Consider the following 23,589-nt stretch of genomic DNA (forward strand, 5'->3'; position numbering starts at 1 on the left):
AATCTGGTCCACAAAGGTTATATATGTACCTGGGGTTTAACATTCAGGCTCTCTGTATGATCCTGTGAGCGGTTTCACTGCTCCGCCCGTTTCTGAGCGTTCACTCTACCCTGCAGATATCACTGGCATATACTGTGAGATATCTCGGTGTATTGGCTACCGTATATGCACTCCCCCTTGGGAAGGAGACCTTTCCCCGTTCTTTCCCCTTTTAACTTACAAAATATTGCATGGGACAAACAAGCTGGACGAACCAGCATGCCCGACCAATCAATATTGTCACTGTACAGCAGTATGCTGGCTGCTCTCAATTGTACTTCTCAACAACTTTGTCCCTGACTTGTTTGGAGAGCTCCTTGGTCTTCATGGGGTGATGCCTCTTGCTAAGTGGTGGTGCAGCCTCTGGGGCCTTTCAGACAAGCTGTGTTTATACTGACAGATCATGTGACACTTAGATTTCACACAGGTGGACTTCATCTCACTAATTATGTGACTTCTGAAGGTAATTGGTTGCACCAGAACTTTTGAGGGGCGTCATAGCAAAGGGGGTGATTACATATGCACATGCCAATTTTTAGAATTTTATTTGAAAAGATTATTTTTGAGATATCATTTTGTCATTTAACTTCACCAAATTAGACTATTTTGTGCAGACCCAACACATAAAATTCAGATTAAAAAAATAAATGAATTACAGGTTGTAATGTAACAAAAAAGGTAAAAAGCCAAGAGGGGGGGGGGGGGGGGGACTACTTTTGCAAGGCACTGTATGTATATGTTTGCTTTTACGGTATTTATGTACCTGATTTCCAATGCTGTTGTTTTCCTTGATAGCTTTATGAACTGGATGGGGACCCTAAAAGGAAGGAATTTCTGGATGATTTGTTCAGTTTTATGCAAAAACGGGGTAAGTACCATGCACTAGTTCTGTTGTATATTGGTGTCCACTACCCAGATATAGTACCCCTCAATCTTTCCTGAAGTGTGGAATATGGGTTTTGTTTTGGGAGAGGATGATTCAGGACTTCCAGCTTAGGGGCCGTATATCTGATCTTACTGGCCTCACCCACCTGAGAATGCTGCATTCCAGACCCCCACCTGCATTTTGCCCTCAGGGGGTGCTTGGTCTTCTCAACAAAGCAATTAGTGAAATATGCTGGACTACTGGCAGACGGGTGAGGGCTTGTTAACGCCTCCCTTGCTGGGTCTATGTATGCATACTTTTATGTAAGCACTTGAGTTAATACACAAACTACAAGCAAAATGATTAGCTGTGTGTTAACCGTCGGATTAGTGTTTTCTGTAGTTTACTCCCATTATTGCATATAATGGCCTTGTGTTTATTTTTGGAGATGTCCTTTGTATAACACCCTAAATTGTGTTATGTATCGATTCTCCCCCCCCACCCCACCCCTCAAATGCCAATCGTGGTCTATTTTTCTATTATTTTGACAGCATTTTGAGCATGTGTCCAAAATATCCTAAACTACATTTTAATTCACTACTTTTACCCCAGACTACCAATGTCATTCTTATATTTTATTGCTTTATCAATGCTCCTCATAATAAAATTTAGGAAGAGATCTTGTGATCATACATGTACAAGCTTGGATTAGGCAAGAATGGGCAGCCATCAGTCAGTATGTGGCCCAGAAGTTGATTGACAGCATGCCAGGGTGAATTGCAGAGGTCTTGAAAAAGAAGGGTCAACACTGCAAATATTGACTCTGCATAAACTTAATGTAATTGTCAATAATTGCCTCTGACACTTATGACATGCTTGTAGTTTTACTTCAATATACCATAGTAACATCTGACAAAAAGGTCTAAAAACACTGAAGCCGCAAACTTTGTTAAAACCAATACTTGTGTCATTCTCAAAACTTTTGGCCCCGGCTGCACATGTCAATTCTGTTGCAATGAAAATATGAAATTGTTAGTCCCCCATCATATTGTAAAGTAGTTTAATTGCTTTACCAATAAATGGTATATTGGTCTTTTTGGTGATCACATTTGTCCTTATGCATATTTAATAGCTATTAAAAAAATTAAATTAGTGTTGTGTTGAAGAATTTTAGCAGGACGCTCACAATGTTGATCCTTCTACTAGGAACACCTGTTAACAGAATTCCCATAATGGCCAAGCAGGTCTTAGACTTGTACATGTTGTATGTCCTGGTGACTGAGAAAGGAGGACTGGTCGAAGTTATCAACAAGAAGCTCTGGCGAGAGATCACCAAAGGTCTAAATCTGCCAACCTCAATCACCAGTGCGGCCTTTACCCTGCGCACACAGTAAGTATCCCCTTTTATATGGCATCGTACAATGGTTCTGTGTGTGTGTGTATGTGTGTATATATATATATATATATATATATATATGTGTGTGTATATGCTGTAGAAAAAATTGCTGAAAAAGTTTAATGCTGGCTATTATAGAAAGGTACTGCATAGCTACGGATTGGTCAGAGTGCGATCATGGAGCAATGCAATGGCCTGGTTTGATGAATCACGTTTTCTTTTATATTATGTGGACGGCTGCAGGGGCGTATCTATAATGGGCGCAGTGTGTGCGGGGAACACGGGCCCCTGGGTCCAGGGGGGCCCTGCACCGCACACCCTGCACCCGTAAGATTACTTGCCTCTCCGGAGTCCCACGTCGGCGGCCATTTTCCCGTCGTATGCGCAGTCCAGGGACCTGTGCATTAATTAGACTCTGGGCACACTCTAGTGCCCAGGGTCTCTAACTCCGGCGCTGGCCGCGCACAGCTCAGTGTGCTGCCGGGTGGAGAGGAAGGGAGACTGCACACGGGCCGCCTCCTCTCTAGAAATGCCCCTGGACGGCTGGGTGCGTGTGCATCGTTTACCTGGGAAAGAGATGGCACGAGGATGCACTAGGGGAAGAATGCAAGGCGGCAGAGGCAGTGTGATTATCTGGACATTGTACTGCTGAGATACATGGCCTGGCAAAACTTGCCTCGCATTCATTTGGATGCTACTTTGACACGTACCACCTGCCTAAACATTGTTGCAGACCAATTACACCCCTTCAGTGGTCTCATTCAGCAGGATAAATGCACTTTGCCACACTGCAAGATTTGTTCAGGAATGGTCTGAGGCCATGACACAGAGTTCAAGGTGTTGACTTTGCCTCCAAGTTCCCCAGATATGTGTAGGCGGCAGCAAGGGGGACCTACACAATATTAAGGTGTGTGTGTGTGTGTGTGTGTGTGTGTGTGATTTTATTCTTATTTTCATTGGTGTTTTTTTGTATCAAAATTTCTTGACATTACATCTTGGCACATAATTGTGTGTGTGCTGCCTTTTAATAATAATAATTCTATGATTTATAGAAGCCATTATACAAATAGTGCAGTACACTATTAGGGGGTGATTGAATTAAATGTGTGGTTCTGCTGAAACCTCACCACACAGAATGTGTGGCTGAATACATTGCGGGTAATTACAGGAGGAAAACTTTGCATGTTTTTTTTGCTTGCTTTTCAATGGGGTGCAAGCAAGGAGAGGTTTCCAACTCCGGGTAACACAAAATATGTTATGAGGTTCAGCTTCACAGAATGATAGTCAAGATTGCCAAACCAGTCATTAAATTAGAGATCTGCTGGTGATGCTAATATATCCTCTATCATTTTCTCCTCCTCTGCAGATACATGAAGTATTTATACCCATATGAATGTGAGAAGAGAGGTCTTAGTAATCCTAATGAGCTGCAGGCCGCCATTGACAGTAACCGCCGGGAAGGGCGCAGGCAGAGCTTTGGAGGTTCTCTTTTTACCTACTCCCCTACTGGAGCTCCAAATATGCTTTCATCCTCAAAGATGCAGGTGTCTGCCATGGCGCTAGGAGGTCCTGCAACAAATGGAAGCTCCCTTACTACCTTACAGAAGATAAAGAAGGGTGAGTGGGCATTGTGAAATTGGCAGAGAGGGTGATTTGCGATTAATGGTTAATCTCAGCAAGTCCTTAAACTGCAGTATTTCAGTCGTCTTATTACATAAAATGTAAGTGTCTCTTGTATGTATCTGTACAAGCAATGTATTTTCCTTTGCAGAGGAAGACTCTCCAATGTCCTTGACTATGCCGTCCAGGATTCCAGTGAACTTGTCTGGACACTCTATGGTAGCAGCTCAGGTGGCTGCTCAGGCAGCAGCACTGGAGCATCTCAGAGAAAAGCTGGAGTCTGGGGAGCCACCTGAGAAAAAGTTGGCACTTGGGGCTGAGGAACAACAGCGCTTGGTGCATCGAGCTATCCAGCAGAACCTCCTGGCAATGTCCACACAATTGCCCATGAATATCCGCATTAACAGCCAAGGTAATTTATGTTCAGAAACTGCGGGGCACTGGCCAAGGATGCAGATAGAAATGGAATATTGAGGTTGTTTTGTTTCTTAAGCACTACCTAAATGTTTACCATCTGGCACAATGTAAGAAATGTTAGCACTAATGTTTACCACAGGAATGGAAGTGTCTGGAACTTGAGTAATTGATCTGCTCTTACTGATGGTACATTTTAGTTCATTGCATATTCTAAATAAATCTGGAATTACCTATATTTACAATCTTAAGTATTCTCAATTAATGTTTTAGCCTTTTAATGATTCATCATTGATTTTCTGATTGTTCCAGATAAATGCTATGTAAAGGCCAATAAATCCTCCCAAATAAATGAAAAATACTCTTCCCACCCCACTGATTCTCCCCCCCCTCTGCTCAGTAACTCATACACCCTCATTCATAAGTAACATATCAAATTTTTCAAAAACCTAGGAGCCAGGATGAAAGCGTAGGAGCTAGACCCCCCCTTCCCCTAGGGCAGCATTATTGAGCACCTACGCCCCGGGCAACCAATCCCCATGGCCACACCACTAACCCCAGGTAAACCACCCTCCCACAGCCACATTACTGAGCAACTAACCCCCCTCTCCAGGCAACCAACCCCCAGAAAGACCACCCCTCCGCACTCAAAAAAACCCGGGCAAGCAAAGCCACTGCCGACAGTGGCCGAACTAGAGTGGTGCGCCCAGATGCAAGAATATGCTTTGGGCACCCCTATGCAGTGCCCCCAGTAGTGGTCCGCCTGTGCAGTGCCCCCAGTAGTGTCCCATATACAGTGCCCCCAGTAGTGCGCCGTTAACAGTGCCCCCAGACGTGGTCACCTCTATGCATTGCCCACAATAGTAGTCGTCCTATGTAGTGCCCCTTTAATCAGTGCCCCCAGCAGTGGTCCCCCCACCCCCTATGCAGTGCCCCCAGCAGTGGTCCCCCCACCCCCTATGCAGTGCCCCCAGCAGTAGGTCCCCCCCCTATGCAGTGTCCCCAGCAGTGGTTCTCCCCCCCCCCCCCCCCATGCAGTGTCCCCAGCAGTGGTTCAACCCCCCCATGCAGTGTCCCCTGCTGTGGTTCAACCCCCCCATGCAGTGTCCCCTGCTGTGGTTCTGCCCCCCCCCTATGCAGTGCCCCCAGCAGTGGTGTCCCCCCCCCCCCCTATGCAGTGCCCCCAGCAGTGGTGTCCCCCCCCCCCCCCTATGCAGTGCCCCCAGCAGTGGTGTCCCCCCCCCCCTATGCAGTGCCCCCAGCAGTGGTCCCCCCCCCCCTATGCAGTGCCCCCAGCAGTGGTGTCCCCCCCCTATGCAGTGCCCCCAGCAGTGGTGTCCCCCCCTATGCAGTGCCCCCAGCAGTGGTCCGTCCCCCCCCCCCCTATGCAGTGCCCCCAGCAGTGGTGTCCCCCCCCCCCCTATGCAGTGCCCCCAGCAGTGGTGTCCCCCCCCCCCTATGCAGTGCCCCCAGCAGTGGTGTCCCCCCACTATGCAGTGCCCCCAGCAGTGGTGTCCCCCCCCCCCTATGCAGTGCCCCCAGCAGTGGTCCGTCCCCCCTATGCAGTGCCCCCAGCAGTGGTCCGTCCCCCCTATGCAGTGCCCCCAGCAGTGGTCCCCCCCCCTATGCAGTGGTGTCCCCCCCCTTTGCAGTGCCCACAGCAGTGGTGTCCCCCCCCCCCCTTTGCAGTGCCCACAGCAGTGGTGTCCCCCCCCCCCCCCTTTGCAGTGCCCACAGCAGTGGTCCCCCCCCCCCCCTTTGCAGTGCCCACAGCAGTGGTCCCCCCCCCCCTTTGCAGTGCCCACAGCAGTGGTCCCCCCCTATGCAGTGCCCCTTTAATTAGTGACCCCAGAAATGGTCCCCCCAGTAGTAGTCGTCCTATACAGTGACCCCAGTAGTAGTCGTCCTATACAGTGACCCCAGTAGTAGTCGTCCTATACAGTGACCCCAGTAGTAGTCGTCCTATACAGTGACCCCAGTAGTAGTCGTCCTATACAGTGACCCCAGTAGTAGTCGTCCTATACAGTGACCCCAGTAGTAGTCGTCCTATACAGTGACCCCAGTAGTAGTCGTCCTATACAGTGACCCCAGTAGTAGTCGTCCTATACAGTGACCCCAGTAGTAGTCGTCCTATACAGTGACCCCAGTAGTAGTCGTCCTATACAGTGACCCCAGTAGTAGTCGTCCTATACAGTGACCCCAGTAGTAGTCGTCCTATACAGTGACCCCAGTAGTAGTCGTCCTATACAGTGACCCCAGTAGTAGTCGTCCTATACAGTGACCCCAGTAGTAGTCGTCCTATACAGTGACCCCAGTAGTAGTCGTCCTATACAGTGACCCCAGTAGTAGTCGTCCTATACAGTGACCCCAGTAGTAGTCGTCCTATACAGTGACCCCAGTAGTAGTCGTCCTATACAGTGACCCCAGTAGTAGTCGTCCTATACAGTGACCCCAGTAGTAGTCGTCCTATACAGTGACCCCAGTAGTAGTCGTCCTATACAGTGACCCCAGTAGTAGTCGTCCTATACAGTGACCCCAGTAGTAGTCGTCCTATACAGTGACCCCAGTAGTAGTCGTCCTATACAGTGACCCCAGTAGTAGTCGTCCTATACAGTGACCCCAGTAGTAGTCGTCCTATACAGTGACCCCAGTAGTAGTCGTCCTATACAGTGACCCCAGTAGTAGTCCCCACTATGCATTGCCCCTAGTAGCGGCCCCACCCTGTACAGTGCCCCAGTAGTGGCCCCCCATACAGTGTCCCCAGCAGCAGCCACCCCCACCTATGCAGTGCCCCCAGTAATGACCCCCCCTATGCAGTGCCCCTCACACACACAAAAAAAACCCACAACTTACCTGATCACCGCTCTTGCCGATGACCGCTGCTGTCCGTGCCTCCCGGTCCGCTTTGCACTATGGGAGAGACGTCATGATGTCTCTCCCATCACCTGCTGCGGGCTGAGCCGGAAGGCAGAGCTCATGAGTGAGCTCCAGCCGGCTCGCTCCGTGGACGACGCAGCAGCCAATGAGAGTTTGTCTGACTCATCGGCTGCTATAACAAACGTGATTGTAAAACTCTGTAGTGTGGACAGCGTTCGCGGTCTGCACTACACTAGCGGCGGCCTGGGGCTTGCTGAAAATCTGGTCGCCAGGCAGCCAAATCTGGTCGCCATGACGACCTGGCCCCTGGGTTTTGTTGAGCCCTGTATTATATAATATATATACAGCGGGTAAAATAAGTATTGAAAACATCAACATTTTTCTCAGTAAATATATATGTAATGGGGCTATTGTAATGACAATTTTCACCAAATGTCAGCAACAACCCATTCAATCCACACATGCAAAGAAATCAAACCATAGATGTCCATAAATTAAGTTGTGTAATAATCTGAAATGACACAGGGAAAAAATATTGAACACGCTTACTGAAATGTATTTAATACTTCGTACTAAAGCCTTTGTTAGTAATGACAGCTTCAAGATGCCTCCTGTATGGAGAAACTAGTCCCATGCATTGCTCAGGTGGGATTTTGGTCCATTCTTCCACACAGTCTTCAAATTTTGAAGGTTCCGTGGGCCTCTTCTGTGAACTCTGATCTTTAGTTATTTCCATAGATTTTCAGTTGGATTCAAGTCAGGTGATTGGCTGGGCCATTCTAGCAGCTTTATTTTCTTTCTCTGAAACCAATTGAGAGTCCTTGGCTGTGTGTTTGAGATAATTGTCTTGCTGAAATGTCCACCCTCGTTTCATCTTCAGCACCCTGGTAGATGGAAGTAGATTTTATCAAGAATGTCTCTGTACATTTTTCCATTCATCCTTCCTTCAATAATATGAAGTATCCCAGTACTGTATGCTGGAAAACAGACCCACACCATGATGTTCCCACCTCCAAACTTCACTGTTGTTATGATGGTTTTGGGGTGATGTGCAGTGCCATTTCTCCTCCAAACATGGTGTGTATTATGGCATCCAAAGAGTTCAATTTTGGTCTCATATGACCAGACTATATTCCCCCAGTATTTCACAGGCTTGTCCAAATGTTATGCAGCAAACTTTAAATGAGCTTCAACATGCTTTTTCTTCAGCAATAGAGTCTTGCATGGTGAGCGTGCATACAGGCCATGGCAGTTGAGTGCGTTACTGTATTATTTTCTTTGAAACAATTGTACCTAATTCCAGGTCTTTCTGAAACACTCCCAAGTGGTTCTTGGCTCTTGGCAACTCTTCTGATAATTCTTTTCATGCCTCTGTCAGAAATCTTGCGAGGAGCACCTGGTCGTGGCCGGTTTATGGTGAAATTATGGTCTTTCCACTTCCGGATTATGAACCCAACAAACTCACTGGAACGTTTAGAAATCCTTCTGTAAGCAATGCCATCAGTATGTTTTGCAACAATAAGGTTGCAAAGGTCTTGAGAGAGCTCTTTGCTTTTACCCATCATGAGATGTTTCTTTTGTGACACCTTGGTAATGAGACACCTTTTTATAGGCTATCAGGTGGGACTGAATCAGCACTTATATTACTAGAGGCAGGATTGCTTTCTAATTACTGATAGATTTCAGCTGGTGTCTTGGCTTTCCATGCCTTTTTGCACCTCCCTTTCTTCATGTGTTGAATACCTTTTCCCTGTGTCATTTCACAGTATTATGCATAACTTAATTTATGGACATCTATGGTTTGATTTCTTTGCATGTGTGGACTGCATGGGTTGTTGCTGACATTTGGTGAAAATTTAATTATAATAGCCCCATTACAAATATGTTAACTGAGAAAAATGTTGATGTGTTCAATACTTATTTTACCTGAAAAATATATATATATATATTTTTTTTCTACATATACACCTTACTTTGTTGGAAAAACCTGAGGGTTCTGTTTCAGAACCACTAATCCAATGATTTGAGGGTTTCTGTTTGTAGGATAATTGCTGAACCAGACCCAGCAACATAGATTAAGGGGCCTATGTATCAGAGCTTGATGAGAGATACATTTTCTCTCACAATGTTATTAACCAATCAGATCCTAACTGTCATTTTTCAAACACAGCCTATAAAATGTAAGTTAGAAGCTGATTGGTGATTTATTTCTCACAATTTTATCTCTCATCAAGCTTTGATACATAGGCCCCTAAAGGTGCGTATCCACTATGCGATTAAACAGGACGATTGAACGATAGCGACATCATTATCATTCAATCGCTTGTTAATCGTCCGCAAATCTGGCAATTTAAAGTACAAAAACGACCAGCGATGCGCGTGCCCACTGGTCATTTTTGACATTTATCATCGCCCAAACATGTTCGGCAATGATTGATGTGCCTACACTGAACGACTGATCGTTCAGTGTAGGCACATCACAGACTGTGAAACGACTGCATGATTACAATATCTTAATCGTGTACTCATTTCACAGTCGTCAAATGGATACATACCTTAACTCACCTGTGCATAATTAAAGATGCACAAAGAAAACCATGACCAGTTAGTGGTACTTGAGAACTGCAGCTGAGAACTCTTGCTTTTGGAGTATGTAGTGTGAGATTGATTGTAAGTTTGCATAGGCCCACACTCCACCCCTGTTTTAAAACTGACAATGTCTGTATCTAGTTCATTTAAACCTCTCGCCTTCACAACCATGTGAATAAATGCCATTTATGCAGATAAATTACAATTCCATATTTTTTTGGTTCCCTTTTAGCTGAGGGCAGACAAGACTCTGCTGTAAACCTCACGACCAATGGAACGAACAGTATTAGCATGTCAGTGGAGCTGAACGGTATTGTGTACACTGGTAAGTTGCTGTGTCCTCTTACCTTTCCATTGTAGCTCTTGCAGTAGTTCACACTTCTGACCTTTTTATATTTTTTAAAAAGGACCTGACTACAGGGTTGCAAGGGATTTTCATTTAATGAGACAATGAGAGACACCTGCAGTGAAACAGAATTTTTCCCTCCATCTGCTACGCTGTTTTCTTCAGTGTCGTCCCTCAGAACTTGTTTGGCACACCTATTGCCATGTTATACTGAACAGTTTTCCTCAACAATGTCTATATCTTCTGTTCTGTAAGCTTTGCAATCCAGGCAACTCACAAAAAATTATTATACAATAGGAGTACAATGTTAAAGCATTAAAACATGGCTGGACTCTAGTGAGCATGAGATGCATGCTGTTACCATGAATACTTTTTCCTGACTAAACTCTCTTCTATTTAATGTCCAAGACTACCCGCAGTTAGAGTATAAATGTTTTTCTGTATGAACAATGAGGCAACCTATTTGTATGTGTATAATAGTAAATCTATATTTGTAATGTGGTTTTAAAGGTGATTCCTCTTATCATTTTGCATTGAAATTTTATGCACTGGCTTTGTACAATTATACATCCCCTTTAAGATTACAATCCCAAAATTAATTTTGATTCCATGATTTAAGAGAATATTGTAGAAAAAAACCCTAAAATGTTGCTTGCAAATAACATTGGTCATACTGGGCCTGATTCAGAGATGGGTGGATTTGCAGAGCCGCACATAAGCGGCTGTGCAAATCCATACATCTCCCATGCATATGCAAAAGGTGGTGTCAGACCCCTCCTTGCTGTATTTGTGATCCCAGCACTGCGACCAACGTTGCAGACTGGAATCACCATAGCGACCAATGGTTGCTTCTTTGGTTAGGCTAAGGGAGCTGAAGCTTCCCACAGCCTGGCCAGGTGCTGGTCACGTAAAAGGCCAGGAATCTGCCTCAAAGCAGTCCATGGCCTCGTCAATGCCAGAAAGCGAGGGCGACACACCCACGTTACCAGAAATTCGTTCTGCACATGCGCGACCCCTAAAAGACAGATGTACGTTCATCATCGGATGAACGTACATCTCTGAATCGGCCCACTGTGAATCTGAATGAAAGCTGTGAAAACCAAGACCAAAGAGCATTATAAGAAAATTAACCACTTGCCTGGCATGGTCACATCAGGTGGTGCGTTAACTGACATAGTCGCAAACTATGTGACCTGTCAGAAATGCACAGCGGGCGACTGCCAGAAGATAATGTTCCAGCAGCAGCCAATAACAGAGACACCTCCTGGCCCATCTGCACCCTCCCCCGGTGACTGCCAATCACTGCTGATCAGTCAGCACTGCAGGGCCTCCTCACCTTGCGGCTGCAGAGAAGAGCAGCAGCCTGGGAAATGGAAATTCATTAACCCGCGGCTGCTCAGAGGAGCAGCTGCTTAGGAATTAAAGTTGCGATGATCGCAATGTTCCAAACATTGATAGTCTGATATATATCCATGAACGATATAGTAAAAATCAATGTTAAGTGTTTAAAAAAACTATTTTTTCTATAAATCGTGTTGGATAAGTATGTATTAGATGTTCTTGTCCCAACTCAATGAAAAAAAAAAAAAAGCCAGTTAAATGGTTTAATAATGAACTTATAGACATGTACAAGATAGGAAAAGCATCAAAATACCCAGTCGCTGCCTAGAGAAGGCCATTTCTCAAAACGCAGCATCAGAGCAAGATGGAAACTTGTAAGGGAGGCCATGGAAAGGCCAGCTATAACTTTGAAGGAGCTGCAGAGGTCAGGGGCTGAGACTGAAGTGAAGGTGCACAAGTCAACCATGTCAAAAGCTTTGCATACAATGGACTTGTATGTGATGGTGACTAGAAAGAAGCTATTACTGCAAGAAAATCTCATAGTGACTGAGCTAAAATGTGGTATAAGGTTTTGTGGTCATAAGAGACAAATAGGCATTTGGTATGAATTACCGCTGGCCACATAGCCGGCGATTCAAATCCCGGCAACAGCAGTCTTTCATCCTAAAGGTAAGTATAAACTAATCTAATTCTACCCCCTAACCCTCTTTTAGGGTGCCTAATCCTAACCCCCCTTCCCCGCCGCCTGAACCCAAGTCCCCCGGGGGGGTGCCTAACCTTAACCTCCCCCCGAGGGTGCTTAACCCTCCCTCCCCCTAGCCTAACCCTAAGTCCCCACCCGGAACCATAAACCTAACCTTCGATGTCTGTCATTTAACCGTTGCCTTGCGATTAGACAGTCGGGAAACCTGCTGTCAGCATTGCGACGGCCGGCTTCCTGAACGTATACCCACAAATAGTTAGCTTTTTGCCACCAATTTAATGCTATTTGTGGCACAAAACGAACACCGTCCATTTCTCAGCAAATGCCATCCCAAAAGGGAAATATGGGGACGGAAGCATTTTGTTAACATTGAAGGACTGATGAATGGTGCCAAAAACTGGGAAATGATCCGGTTGAAAATCGTGCCATTATTTGAAAATTTCATTCTAAAGTTTCATCCAACCAACCAAAGCAATTTTGAGCAAATCTGCAAGGAAGAATGAGCAAAAATTCAAACCGTGTGCAAACCTGGCAGAAACGTACAGTACCCCAACACCCAACAAACTTAAAGCTGTTATTGTAGCAAATAGTGGTTGTACCAGGGACTGGTCTGCAGGGCTTATACTTATGCAAGGAGCATTTTTCATTAACGAAAGTAATTAAAATCTACAGTCAAAAATAAATTAAGAGTTTGAAAATGTAATTTTAAGCGCCTACAGGTTTGTAATAAGAATACTGTCTGGTACAATCTGGGCAAAATCTGTTGACTTTTTTTAGGAACTATACGCGCGTGTGTGTGTGTGTGTGCGCGAAGATGGTCCACCTGGCACTTCATACTTGATTAGAGGACCATTTGATAGTATACAGAAAGCTTTAATGTAAACACATTAGTATATACCAACAGAGTCCTATATTAAACAGACTGATCTTAGAATAATTTTCATAAACATATGACATGTCCTTAACACACAAACCACCATCTGTCATTTATTTTCTAAAGTGCCTGTGTGAGTTGAAGTTTGAATTACCAAAGGAATTCTTAAATCCATTAGTACACCAGTCAACATCGGGCAAATTAGGGATTTTGAAAACACTTGAAACCTGGTTCTCTATATTGTACTTCACATGTTAATCCATTGGGCAGTTTAGTGTCTTGAGCAATTGACTTTCAGTATTCTAATCAAATAAAAGGCTCTTTAAGGGCTGCAAACTAGTAGATTTATGCACAAAGGCGGACCCGTAATGTTACAACAGGCATTTTAGCTTTTTGCCAACACTACTGGTTTTTATACTATTTTAGAAGGGATTGTATACAAATGTGAAGCTGTTGGTGAGAGTGAGAGAGCTGTCTTTAAACAGTTATGCTTTGAGTGGTGGTCCTGAACATATTTCTTGTTCATGACCAAAGAAAAAGGGTGCCTGTAATTCTGCAGTGTCCTAAATAACCCAGTAGGCTCGAACAGTCCATTACTTTGCTCATCTCTCCTATTACCACTTGTCGGATTGTTGATGCATCACAAGGACTTTCCATTAATGACAATAGATACCTTCTCAGCCATTTTTTAAAAGGCCTGCTTTAATAGGAGAGATGAATACAATGCCTGGAATGTATCAACGCCTAAAGCTGGGTACACACCAGACGATATGTTGTCCAATCCCGCGGATCAGGCCAACATTTTAGGCACACCGTCTAGTGTGTACCCACTATGCATGCTCTCGCTGGCTTTTCATCGGTTCATTCCACCGTCCTGAATGCACGGCCGATGGAGCAACCCAGCTGTCGACACCAGCAAGGCCAGTGGTGCCGGTGAACGATATATCAGGTGGTCATTCACCAGATCGTGCAGTGTGTACTGACCGTCCGATATATCATTCATCTGCACCATTGGGCGTCGCATTGGCAGCCTTACTGTTATAAATGATTGCTTTGGAAAACTTTTCTAATAAGAGACAGCTTTTTGTTTGTTAGATGGCAGCATGGAATCAGTGGGTTTTTTTGTTTGTTTGTTTGTTTTTTCTTCTCATGTTAAAAATATTTTGTCAATTTCCATGACTTTTTATTGTCTTCTTCAATTTATGTTTCAGAATCATTTTGTATAAAATATGGTGGCTATATAGTTTATGTAAGCCTGTTTTTATCGGTTTTTAATAGGTGTGCTGTTTGCTCAACCTCCTACCTCGACGTCTGGACTTGGCAAAGGTAGTGTCACCCGGACTGCCAGTATGGGAGCGACCAGTAGCACATCGCTGGCTCCACCTTCTGCTCCTCAGGCTCCCAATTCCAACAGTTCCTCACCTTGACAGTGCCGCCAAATCCAAATACAGCTAACGCCAAAAACACAAGAATGGAAATCACTCTGTATTTCACACTCAGGTTTATTACTCCTGGTCAGTGCGAGTCTCCGGAATGCATTGCAGGGTTCAGATGGGGTCCAGACTGAGCCAGTATGGGGCCTGAAACCCCTTTTACTCTGTAAAACCAAACAAAAAGACCATATACCTCACTTCTTGCACTGTAATATATATATAGATATATATAGATATTACCACCACAAATCATATCACCCACCCCCTCAACTTTGCGCTCCGGAACTGACTTACATGCAATTTTTTTTATTTTATTTTTTATAGCTAGAAAAAAAAAACTATGGAATTTTAAGATTTATTTTTTTTCTTTGTTTGGTCTAAATGCCTTTTTAATTCTTAAAGGAAGGAGGAAAAATGTAAACTTCTAAAGAAATCTATATAAATATATATATAAATATTGCTGTATCCCTGGCTCTGGACTTTTAAGGGGCACAGAATATCCGCACGATGGGACGTGCCTGCTGCTCCGGCTTGTGGGTCTGGTCATTCCCACCCCTCACAGACTCTGGAATGTAATCAGAGGGAGCAGGGAATGCAGATCACTGAATGTTTTTTGCTTGATTTTTGTTCCTGTGGTTGCCTGAAGTTTTGAGGTTCAGACAACATCTGAACTTCAAGTAGACTACACCATTCCATTAACTCCCGCCCCAATACAATCTTTTATACGGGTCATATCAGCTGGCAAAAATACCTGTCATCACAAAGCAGGTTATTTCATGTTAATTTTAGATTTTTCTGATTATTATCTTACAATCTTTCCTGTGTTTACCCTTTCTCTGATGTGTCCATGCTGGCAATACATTGCTCTGTCAACGCAAGTGCTTCTGGTAATTAGAATGAAAACTGAAGCATGCAAAGGAAAATCATAGGTGATATATACAATATATCCTAACATTCACAAATATGTTGGTTAATGTGTCCATGCTACAGCACAGTGCTATCTACTGCCAAGTATATATTGGAACTCCGATCTTTTCACTGCTAAAGTGGTAGTGTTAGGATTTTATATTTTGGGGGATATTTTTTTTTATTTTTAGATTTTTCTTACCCTGATCATATATACCCTTTGTACACAGTAATCTGGTTACAAATGGTTGTGATTAGTAAACTGTCAAGGGTTACATTTTTATTTAATTTTTTTAGTTTATTTTTTTAAATCTCTCCGTTCCAAAAAGAGGTAGTAGGAATAATATCCAGAAAGTTTGGGCAGTAGTGGGCATCAATAAATTTAAAGATCTGTTAAATTATGGACACATTTACATTTGTGCATGTTCCGAAATGAACCATCCTATAGAAGTGACATGTAATTTTTGCGGGGTTTCACAATGGGAAACATTCTGTAACTACTGTCCCACTGGCTTCCATAGGTCAAATGCATATTATAGCTTACTAGACAATCTGTGCCCACCAGTGTGTTTAAACTCCCGACATTTTAAGTGTATGTCACATTGCTATGTTTTTGTTTATTTTAATTGGATTTAGTGTTCTGACTTCTAGGGGAAGGAATGAAAGTGCTGCCCTAGAGAATCTTGATGAGGTTCTAACCATACACGCCACTACTGCACAATCCATTCCATCAGTAGACTAAACACAGTGCAAAAGTCCCATCTGAAATCATGCATAGTTTTCTTTTCATGTGGTGTTATTTCTGACACCTACTACAAGGCCCTTAGAAATGTTTTATGAATTGCACATTATGGAAACTGGTATTGTATATTGCACACCTGGGGATTTATTGTACCTTTCTTATGGTCACCTAATATAGATAGGTTTTATAAACTGTTCCTGCACTGTAGTAGTCCTGCTTCTGTGTCTGGTGTCTCCTAGCTTACTGACATTCAAATGCCTCTTCTGCCCACAAAAAACCTTAGTAGTAGAAAGTGCATTTCATTGCAGCCATGCCACCACACCTAGAAAAACAATGGGCAGAGAAACAAAATCCAATGTATTATGTTATGTCATAGAGGCCTTATAATGGTGGTTGGGGAACCCCAAGAGTCATATATAAAATTAGACAGACTGGTCTAAAATAAAGTAACTTTTTTTCTAAATATCTATATATTTGTAACTATAGCGTGTGTGTGCTGGGCATGGGATTGTTAGACTCAGGGATTGTGTTGTCGTCATCTGTTCTCATTCACACTGCTTTTCCCTTTCTCTCCTAATATTTGGGTGGGTGTAGACAGAATTTGTAGAAAGTGTCTTTAATATATAGTGTGTGTATGTATTATATATATATATATATATATATATATATATATATATATATATATATATATATATATATATATATATATATATATATAATTATATTACACACACCTATACATAAATCACTCCTTGTGAATCTGGGGATGGAGCTAACTTTATAACTCAGGGTATAAACTTTTTTTTTTTTAATCTGGCTCTGCCTCCGATGCCTGGAGCTGCTTGCGGGTAAGTTTTGGCTCCTTATTAAGAGGAAGTGCTTTGCTCAGACAGCTTGCTTTCACCATGATATAGTTTGCCTCAGGGAAGGAATATGAAGTGGTTTTATTTGCCTTATGTTGCCTGTAGGGTTTGGGCTTCCCTTAATCTTAAATAAGAACATTTTAATATTTGTGTCTAATTCTGTTATTTACTGCTCTCCAGTTCCTGCAGATGAAACCCTACCATCAGTAGATACCTCATTAATGCTAAAGGGACATCCGGTGTGTGTGGCCATGCAAACAGATTTTCTTTGCTAGGTGTGCTACAGGTAGAGTGGAAGCAGTTTTGTTGTGCATGCGACAATAAGAACCCAAGTTTATACAGAATACTCCTCAATATATGTACCCTATTGTCAGAACATGTGTTGCATGTTTCTCTGACATGCTAGTCTAATTGCTAATAAAATGAAATGACTGCTTTTGGCAGAATAACTGTTCAGTAGGCCTATAATATTTGTTAGGCTTACTGACAGTGCTGCCCTACTGCATCACCCCTAACCTCAGGGATCCTTCTCATTACCCTCCTTCATTTTTAATTTGTCTGTGCCCATAATACCTCTCCTTGTCATCTGATGCACTAAATGCCTTCTTTTTACATTTGCTGAACTGCCGAGGTAATGCCAAGTGGCCACATATCTTCTGGAGTCAGATGGGACACATCTCTATACTCTGTCATGGCTTTGTTTGTATTTAGGGGTTAGTAGATTATTTTAGCAAAATTTGTGAACTCTCATTTATTGTGTGTTTTTATTTTTGTTCATTTCTCTTTTGCTTTTATGGGGAATTATGTCCTTTTTTTTTTTTTTTTTTTTTTCTACCTATCTTCTATCTATTTTGGTCAATATCATTTTACCACCTTGTCCTGTAGCCCTGTGAATATTATGCTTTGTGTAATGGAAGTAGCTGTATTTGTGGGATGGATCAGGTTGGCATTTATTCTGTGTGTTTCAGGGCTATAGAATTTTAGTGGTGAAAAAAATCAAACAATAAAATGCACATTATTCACATGAACCCCTTTTATACCAGGGTGGATGGCAACTTTGTTGAAGTGTGTTGAAACGTCTGGTATAGTTGGGGTTAAACTCAGGAATGTCACATCTCTACCTCAAAACTCTGTGAGTGTAATTACTCACATTGCTGGAAACATATTTCACAGGTTTGTTTGTTTTTGTCTTTGTTTTCTCCCTCAAATTCTTCAGGTATTAAAGCCTTGTGATTATAAATAGTCTAATGTATAAAGAAAAAAGAAAAAAAAAACCTGAAAGTTTACATTTTATAACATTATGCAGATTGTATTTAAACTCCAGAATATTTAAAGAAAAATTGTAACTGAGCTTGATGGAATATTAAAAAAAATATTTTAAAATTGTGTGTGTTTATTGTGGCTTTTTTGCCTTTGGGATTAAAATCTTCTTAAGACACATAAGACATAAAAATGTCAAAACATTGAGCACTCGTACGCACACATAGTTTATATGAGGCGCAACTGTTTAGTATGTTTTGCCATTACCAAGTTATATATTTTATTTACCCCTTTAGTTTGAATTATGTGGTACTTCTCAGCAGGGACTGTTCAATACAAAATGATCTGTAATACAAAATTAACTTAGACACATTACAGGATATATAAATGACTGTTGAACATGCAGCTGACACAGTTGTGCTTAGTTCTGTAGCATGCTACAAATTTGCTGCCTCGTTTGTTCATGTGAACCTTGAACATTCACACATGAATGGGTATTGTCGCTTGCATGTCTCATGTAACAGAAACCTAATTGAAGACCGGAAACACAAATGCTGTAAATTGCATGTGAACATTGTGTATATGCCATTTGGCAAAGTTGCTTATGTAGCCTTAGTACTAAAATATTGTTACATTTAGGTGCCTCTAAATGTAACAATACCTGAAAGCAGTGTTTTGGTAATAGGCAATACTTAATTACTGTGAACTTAAATATATAAAAAATGTTGTTCATTTCATATTTTTTTTCCTTTTAAAGATAGTGGGATTGTTAAGCCTCAGTATTTGCTATCATGTCCTGCTTATCACTGGCATGTAGTCAAAAGGTTGACTATGACATTCATAATGACCACAGGGTTAGGCCAGAGGTTCCCAAACGCGGTCCTCCACAATAGTTCAGGTTTTAGAGATATTCATTGTTGAGCACAAGTGTTAGATCAAATTGACTGAGGTACTGATTAAGTCACCTGTGCTCAACCATGGATATCTCGTAAAACCTGAACTGTTGGGGAGACTTGATGACCTCTAGGTTAGGCACAAGAACGAGGGCTAGGGATTAGGGTTGGGGGAGAAATACTCACCAGACCGCAGGAAATCGCAGCTCTGACCTGGAAGTCAGTCCCATGACTGCTGAGACCCAGAAGCTGTGCTGGACACTGCAGCCGTCGGGAGCAAGGTAAATCTCGCTGCTGAGCCATCAGAGACAATATGTCTACATTGTAACATGTCGACACTACATTACTGCCTACAGCAGAGGTTTCCAAACTCTGCTATTATAGTCCACGTTTTAAGAATATCCATGCTTGAGCACGTGACTTAATTAGTATCTCAGTAAATTTGATCTAACCATCTGGAGCAAGCATGATATCTGAAAAACCTGTACTGTAATGACAGAGTTTGGGAACCTACATGGAGAATATAAACGTGACCATGTTGACTTTCTCATGTAAACATTATGACCGTCGACATATAACACTCCCTTATCACCATCGAACTGTTTAATACTACAGCATGCCAAGCTTGTTTATTGAGGTAAGTAAATTATATATTAAAATTATTATTTTTTATATTTAGTATGTTTAGTTTTTGGCATTTCCTAAAAAAAAAAAAAAAAAAAATGATTTCTTAGATCTGTAACAGTGGCTACACATTGTGGTTAAATATTATGACAACCAGGCATTTTTATTCAAAGTAGCTAATCCACAGATAATGCTGGCATAGGATATCTGAATCTGTTTAAAAATAGAAAGGTGAAGTTATGCAGATATTTCATGAGTGATCCACTTCATTAGTAACAGGTAAGCTACACGATCTGATGGACTTTGAATGTGGAACGGTTGTTGGAGCTTGCAGAAGCAGTGCATTAGGGTGGTCACTCTAAATATTAATTTGATTTTAGATGTCTCTTCTGTTCATTCAGTTTATAGTTTATTTTTATCAATGAACAAAATGCAAAGACTTCTATTTTTGAAAGCATTCTTACTTTGCAGCATTTTTCCATACCTGCCTGAAATATTTGCACAGTACTCCTATATCGATCAGAGAACTAAGGGCTGTGCAAAATCATAATTTCACTCACAAGTCACTACTTCCCTTTTCTTGGTTTTCTATTTCATGTAACTAAGAAGTGGACTATATTTCAGTGCCCATCAATAAAGTTTATATCTTACATCCGCAAAACCCATAAAAGTCTCCTCCATTGGAATATTGCGTCCCTCCTTTTTATGTGTCGCGCTGTCATATTTCAGGGTGCTCCGTCCTACGCAGCCAGTTTTGGTTTAGCAATTTGTATTTACTTCGATAAGAATATTCGAAAAGGGGTAAAACAGAAGTATATGTATATTGTGCAGCTATATTGTGTCTATATATTATGTATATATATATATATATTATAAAAAATATGTCCCCGGTTTAGCGGTCTGTGTTTGTTGGAGCTTATCTTTTGAACCACTGAATGGATTTTAAAGGGGTTTTCACTATACATTGGTTGAGGAAGGTTTAGGTGTATGAACCATTTATCGGTGACAAAATGGAACCGAGCTGTGACTGTTTTAGTGAAGCAAGTCACATAAAAAAAACATTCTGTGTGAGAGACTGGCTGCTGCAGGGGTGAGGGCTGCACTCTGGCTTTCTGAGACATTGAAGGACAATCAGAGATAGCAATGTGTCCTGTTGCTTAGCAGCAGCCTAGAGAGGGGAGGAAGTCAGGGACTGAGTAGGGTCACATCTGAGGCAGACAGAATGAGAGAGAGCCTCCCAACAAATCCATGAAGATGCCCTGATGCATACACAGTAGCCAGGAAGGAGCCAGCAGAAGCATAGCTATCAGGAATAAAAAAAATAAAAATAAACAACCACTGGAACACCATCAAATGATTTCCATTAGACGGTGGCAAACATAGGACTACCACCATCAAATGGTAAAACAGCTACCAGAGGAACAAAAACATTGATGGTTGTAACCATTGGATTCCAATGTCCATCCCTACGCTGAACCTGCAGGCGGACTCCGGCTACCACTCCACCGTTAAAGTGCTTCCTCTCCAGCGTGATGTTCCTGCTCAGCCACACATGCTCTGTGAACAGAAGTCACCTCCCATGGAGGTCAGTGCTGTTCTCTTACTGGTGCCAAGGTTCTGATAATGGTTACGATAGCTGCAATACAAACCTCTCATCCATGACCCTCCTTTCCTTCCCAGTCGCCAGGCCCAAGCCAGCAGTGGGGCTTGTGGGGAGATGGAGGAGTGAGCAGCAGGGGGTTGTGGTGTGATGCAGGGGACTATAGTGACATGTAGATTGTTAGAGCTGTGGTTGGTAGGGCTGTGGCAAGATGAAATTGCTCCCAATTGAAGCATGGCCAAGTCCCTAGTTTTTTTTTTATAAATGTGTATATACACAGCGCTAAATACTTATGAACTCTACTACAATAACTGAATATATGCAAAGCATGGCAGAAATGCAGGGAAAAAATATTAATCTTATGACATATACATGATTGATGTTGCATGAAGTTGCCAAAAGGTTGGTCTCTATCTTTCTCATGAAAATTAAATATAGGTACATGATTTGCACAGGTTGTCTTCCAGCTACCATGAAATAGCAATTGAAGGCTATATCCAAATGGGAATTATAAATATTTATATAAAAAATTATAATTCCAAAGAAATACAGTGGATTACTAACCTAATGCTGCCCATCCACTACTAGATGCGGGGACTACGGCATGATTACGACATAGTAATCGTGGCCGTTGTCCCCCTAGGGGTGAAGTGCATACACTGTACGTTCAGACGTTCAGTCTATGCAGATCAATCATCCCCGAACATGGCAACCTGACGGCGGTCGTCAGGTTGACCGCCATGTTCAGGCGATGATGGATGTTAAAAACGACCAGCGGGCGCGCATCGCTGGTCGTTTGTAACATTTTACTGCCCGATTTGCGGCCGATTACCAAGCTATTGAGTGAAAACGACTGTCATTATCGCTCAATCGCTAGGTTTAATCGCCTAGTGGATGGGCACCTTAACATATACAATTTCAATAGACACTGACATTTACAGACAAAACAAAGGCATATCTGCTTTTCTCATGGTCTTTGAGTTTTGTTTGTTTATCTTTAGTACAGCAGTGTGTTGGAAAGCACAGTCGTCAGTTTTGTAAGTGATCAGATTGATTCTGACATAGGAGGAAAAAAAAAAAAAAAGCATAACATTAAATATAACCTAGTAGTATGTGCATACATATTCACAGTGCATAAGCAACATTATCCCAGGATTGAATATTTTGCTAATGACAACATTTGGGACCCAAAACATTGTTTTGTTTGTTTAACCATTATATTTGTCTAATCTGTCTCCTGGTATACCATCTTTGTCTCTGGGAATCAAAGTTGATATTACAGCAAGTAGTTCTATAGACAAAGCTCTAGATTCAGATATGAACAAGGCTATCTCCTCATTGCCCAGTGCCATCTAATCACGTGTGGCTAAAATGTGCAAGTTGTCGCTTTGTATGATTTGCACACATCTGTGCAGCAAGTTCACTAATCAGGTATTTTATCTTACATTTTTCAAAACCGTTTAGACACCTTTTCTTAAAATAGAGATAAGCACTTCTGAATATATGAAATAAACTTCCAGAAATGAGTAACTTGTAGTTTTATTTCCCTTTTTACGTTTGACAGTGTATTTATAACATTTGCAGATCACTAACATTGACACACTGGCACTTGTAATTTACTGCCACAGGGACACAAGCCTTATTCTTATGCGTGTTTGTATCTTACACATCTGTCTAGAACACCAACCCCCCACTCTCAGCCATCCTTTTGTATACCTGTGTTTAAAGAGGGGGCGAAAGCCTTTGGTGTTCCAATTTACTATTTAATGAGCATTGTGTTGATCAGATGGCAGGAAGGGACTGTGTGTGTACAGGATGTGCATTTATTGAAGGGAGGGAGAGAAACCCAAAACCTATTAAGCCTCTTCATTTTATCTCCTCTTCCTCCAGAATTTATTTTGCCAGTTCTCTTAAATGTCTTCTACTAGACTCCTTTTATTATATTGCTGTCCATTCCAAAATGTTTTTACCCGGCATTGCGGACCAATTAATATTGCTCACAAGAAAAGCTTGTCTGCTAACGGCTTATTTCTGAGCTGGGGTTATACATCATGCTATGTTTTCTGTTTAAAGGGACACTCTCATGGTAGTGAACCTAGTCATTTAGCTTACATTTTCTTATTAGGATTGCCTGGTCAGCCATTTAAAGTCTGACAAACTAATCTTAAACAAGCCAGGCAATCAGTCGCCATATTTAAGTGCAC

At 42.2% G+C, this 23,589-nt stretch overlaps 1 protein-coding gene across 4 annotated transcripts in view; it reads left to right on the forward strand.

Moving 5' to 3' along the window:
• The window catches only part of ARID3A (AT-rich interaction domain 3A), a 58,469-nt gene extending 40,630 nt beyond the window's left edge, over window positions 1-17,839 (forward strand). For 3 of the 4 annotated variants that reach the window (XM_088460348.1, XM_088460346.1, XM_088460347.1), the window contains exons 4-9: window positions 835-907; window positions 2,111-2,294; window positions 3,667-3,917; window positions 4,072-4,332; window positions 10,033-10,125; window positions 14,343-17,839. In XM_088460348.1, coding sequence (XP_088316474.1) covers window positions 835-907; window positions 2,111-2,294; window positions 3,667-3,917; window positions 4,072-4,332; window positions 10,033-10,125; window positions 14,343-14,491 — 1,011 coding nt within the window. In that variant the 3' untranslated portion in view covers window positions 14,492-17,839. Of the gene's footprint in view, window positions 1-834; window positions 908-2,110; window positions 2,295-3,666; window positions 3,918-4,071; window positions 4,333-10,032; window positions 10,126-10,207; window positions 10,567-14,342 lie in introns of those variants that run through there. The other variant, XM_088460349.1, reaches the window with a different exon arrangement.
• The last annotated feature ends 5,750 nt before the right edge of the window (window positions 17,840-23,589 follow it).

This window comes from Taudactylus pleione, unplaced genomic scaffold (genome assembly GCF_031769625.1).
Source record: "Taudactylus pleione unplaced genomic scaffold, aTauple2 ptg000044l, whole genome shotgun sequence".
Lineage (NCBI taxonomy): Eukaryota > Metazoa > Chordata > Amphibia > Anura > Myobatrachidae > Taudactylus > Taudactylus pleione.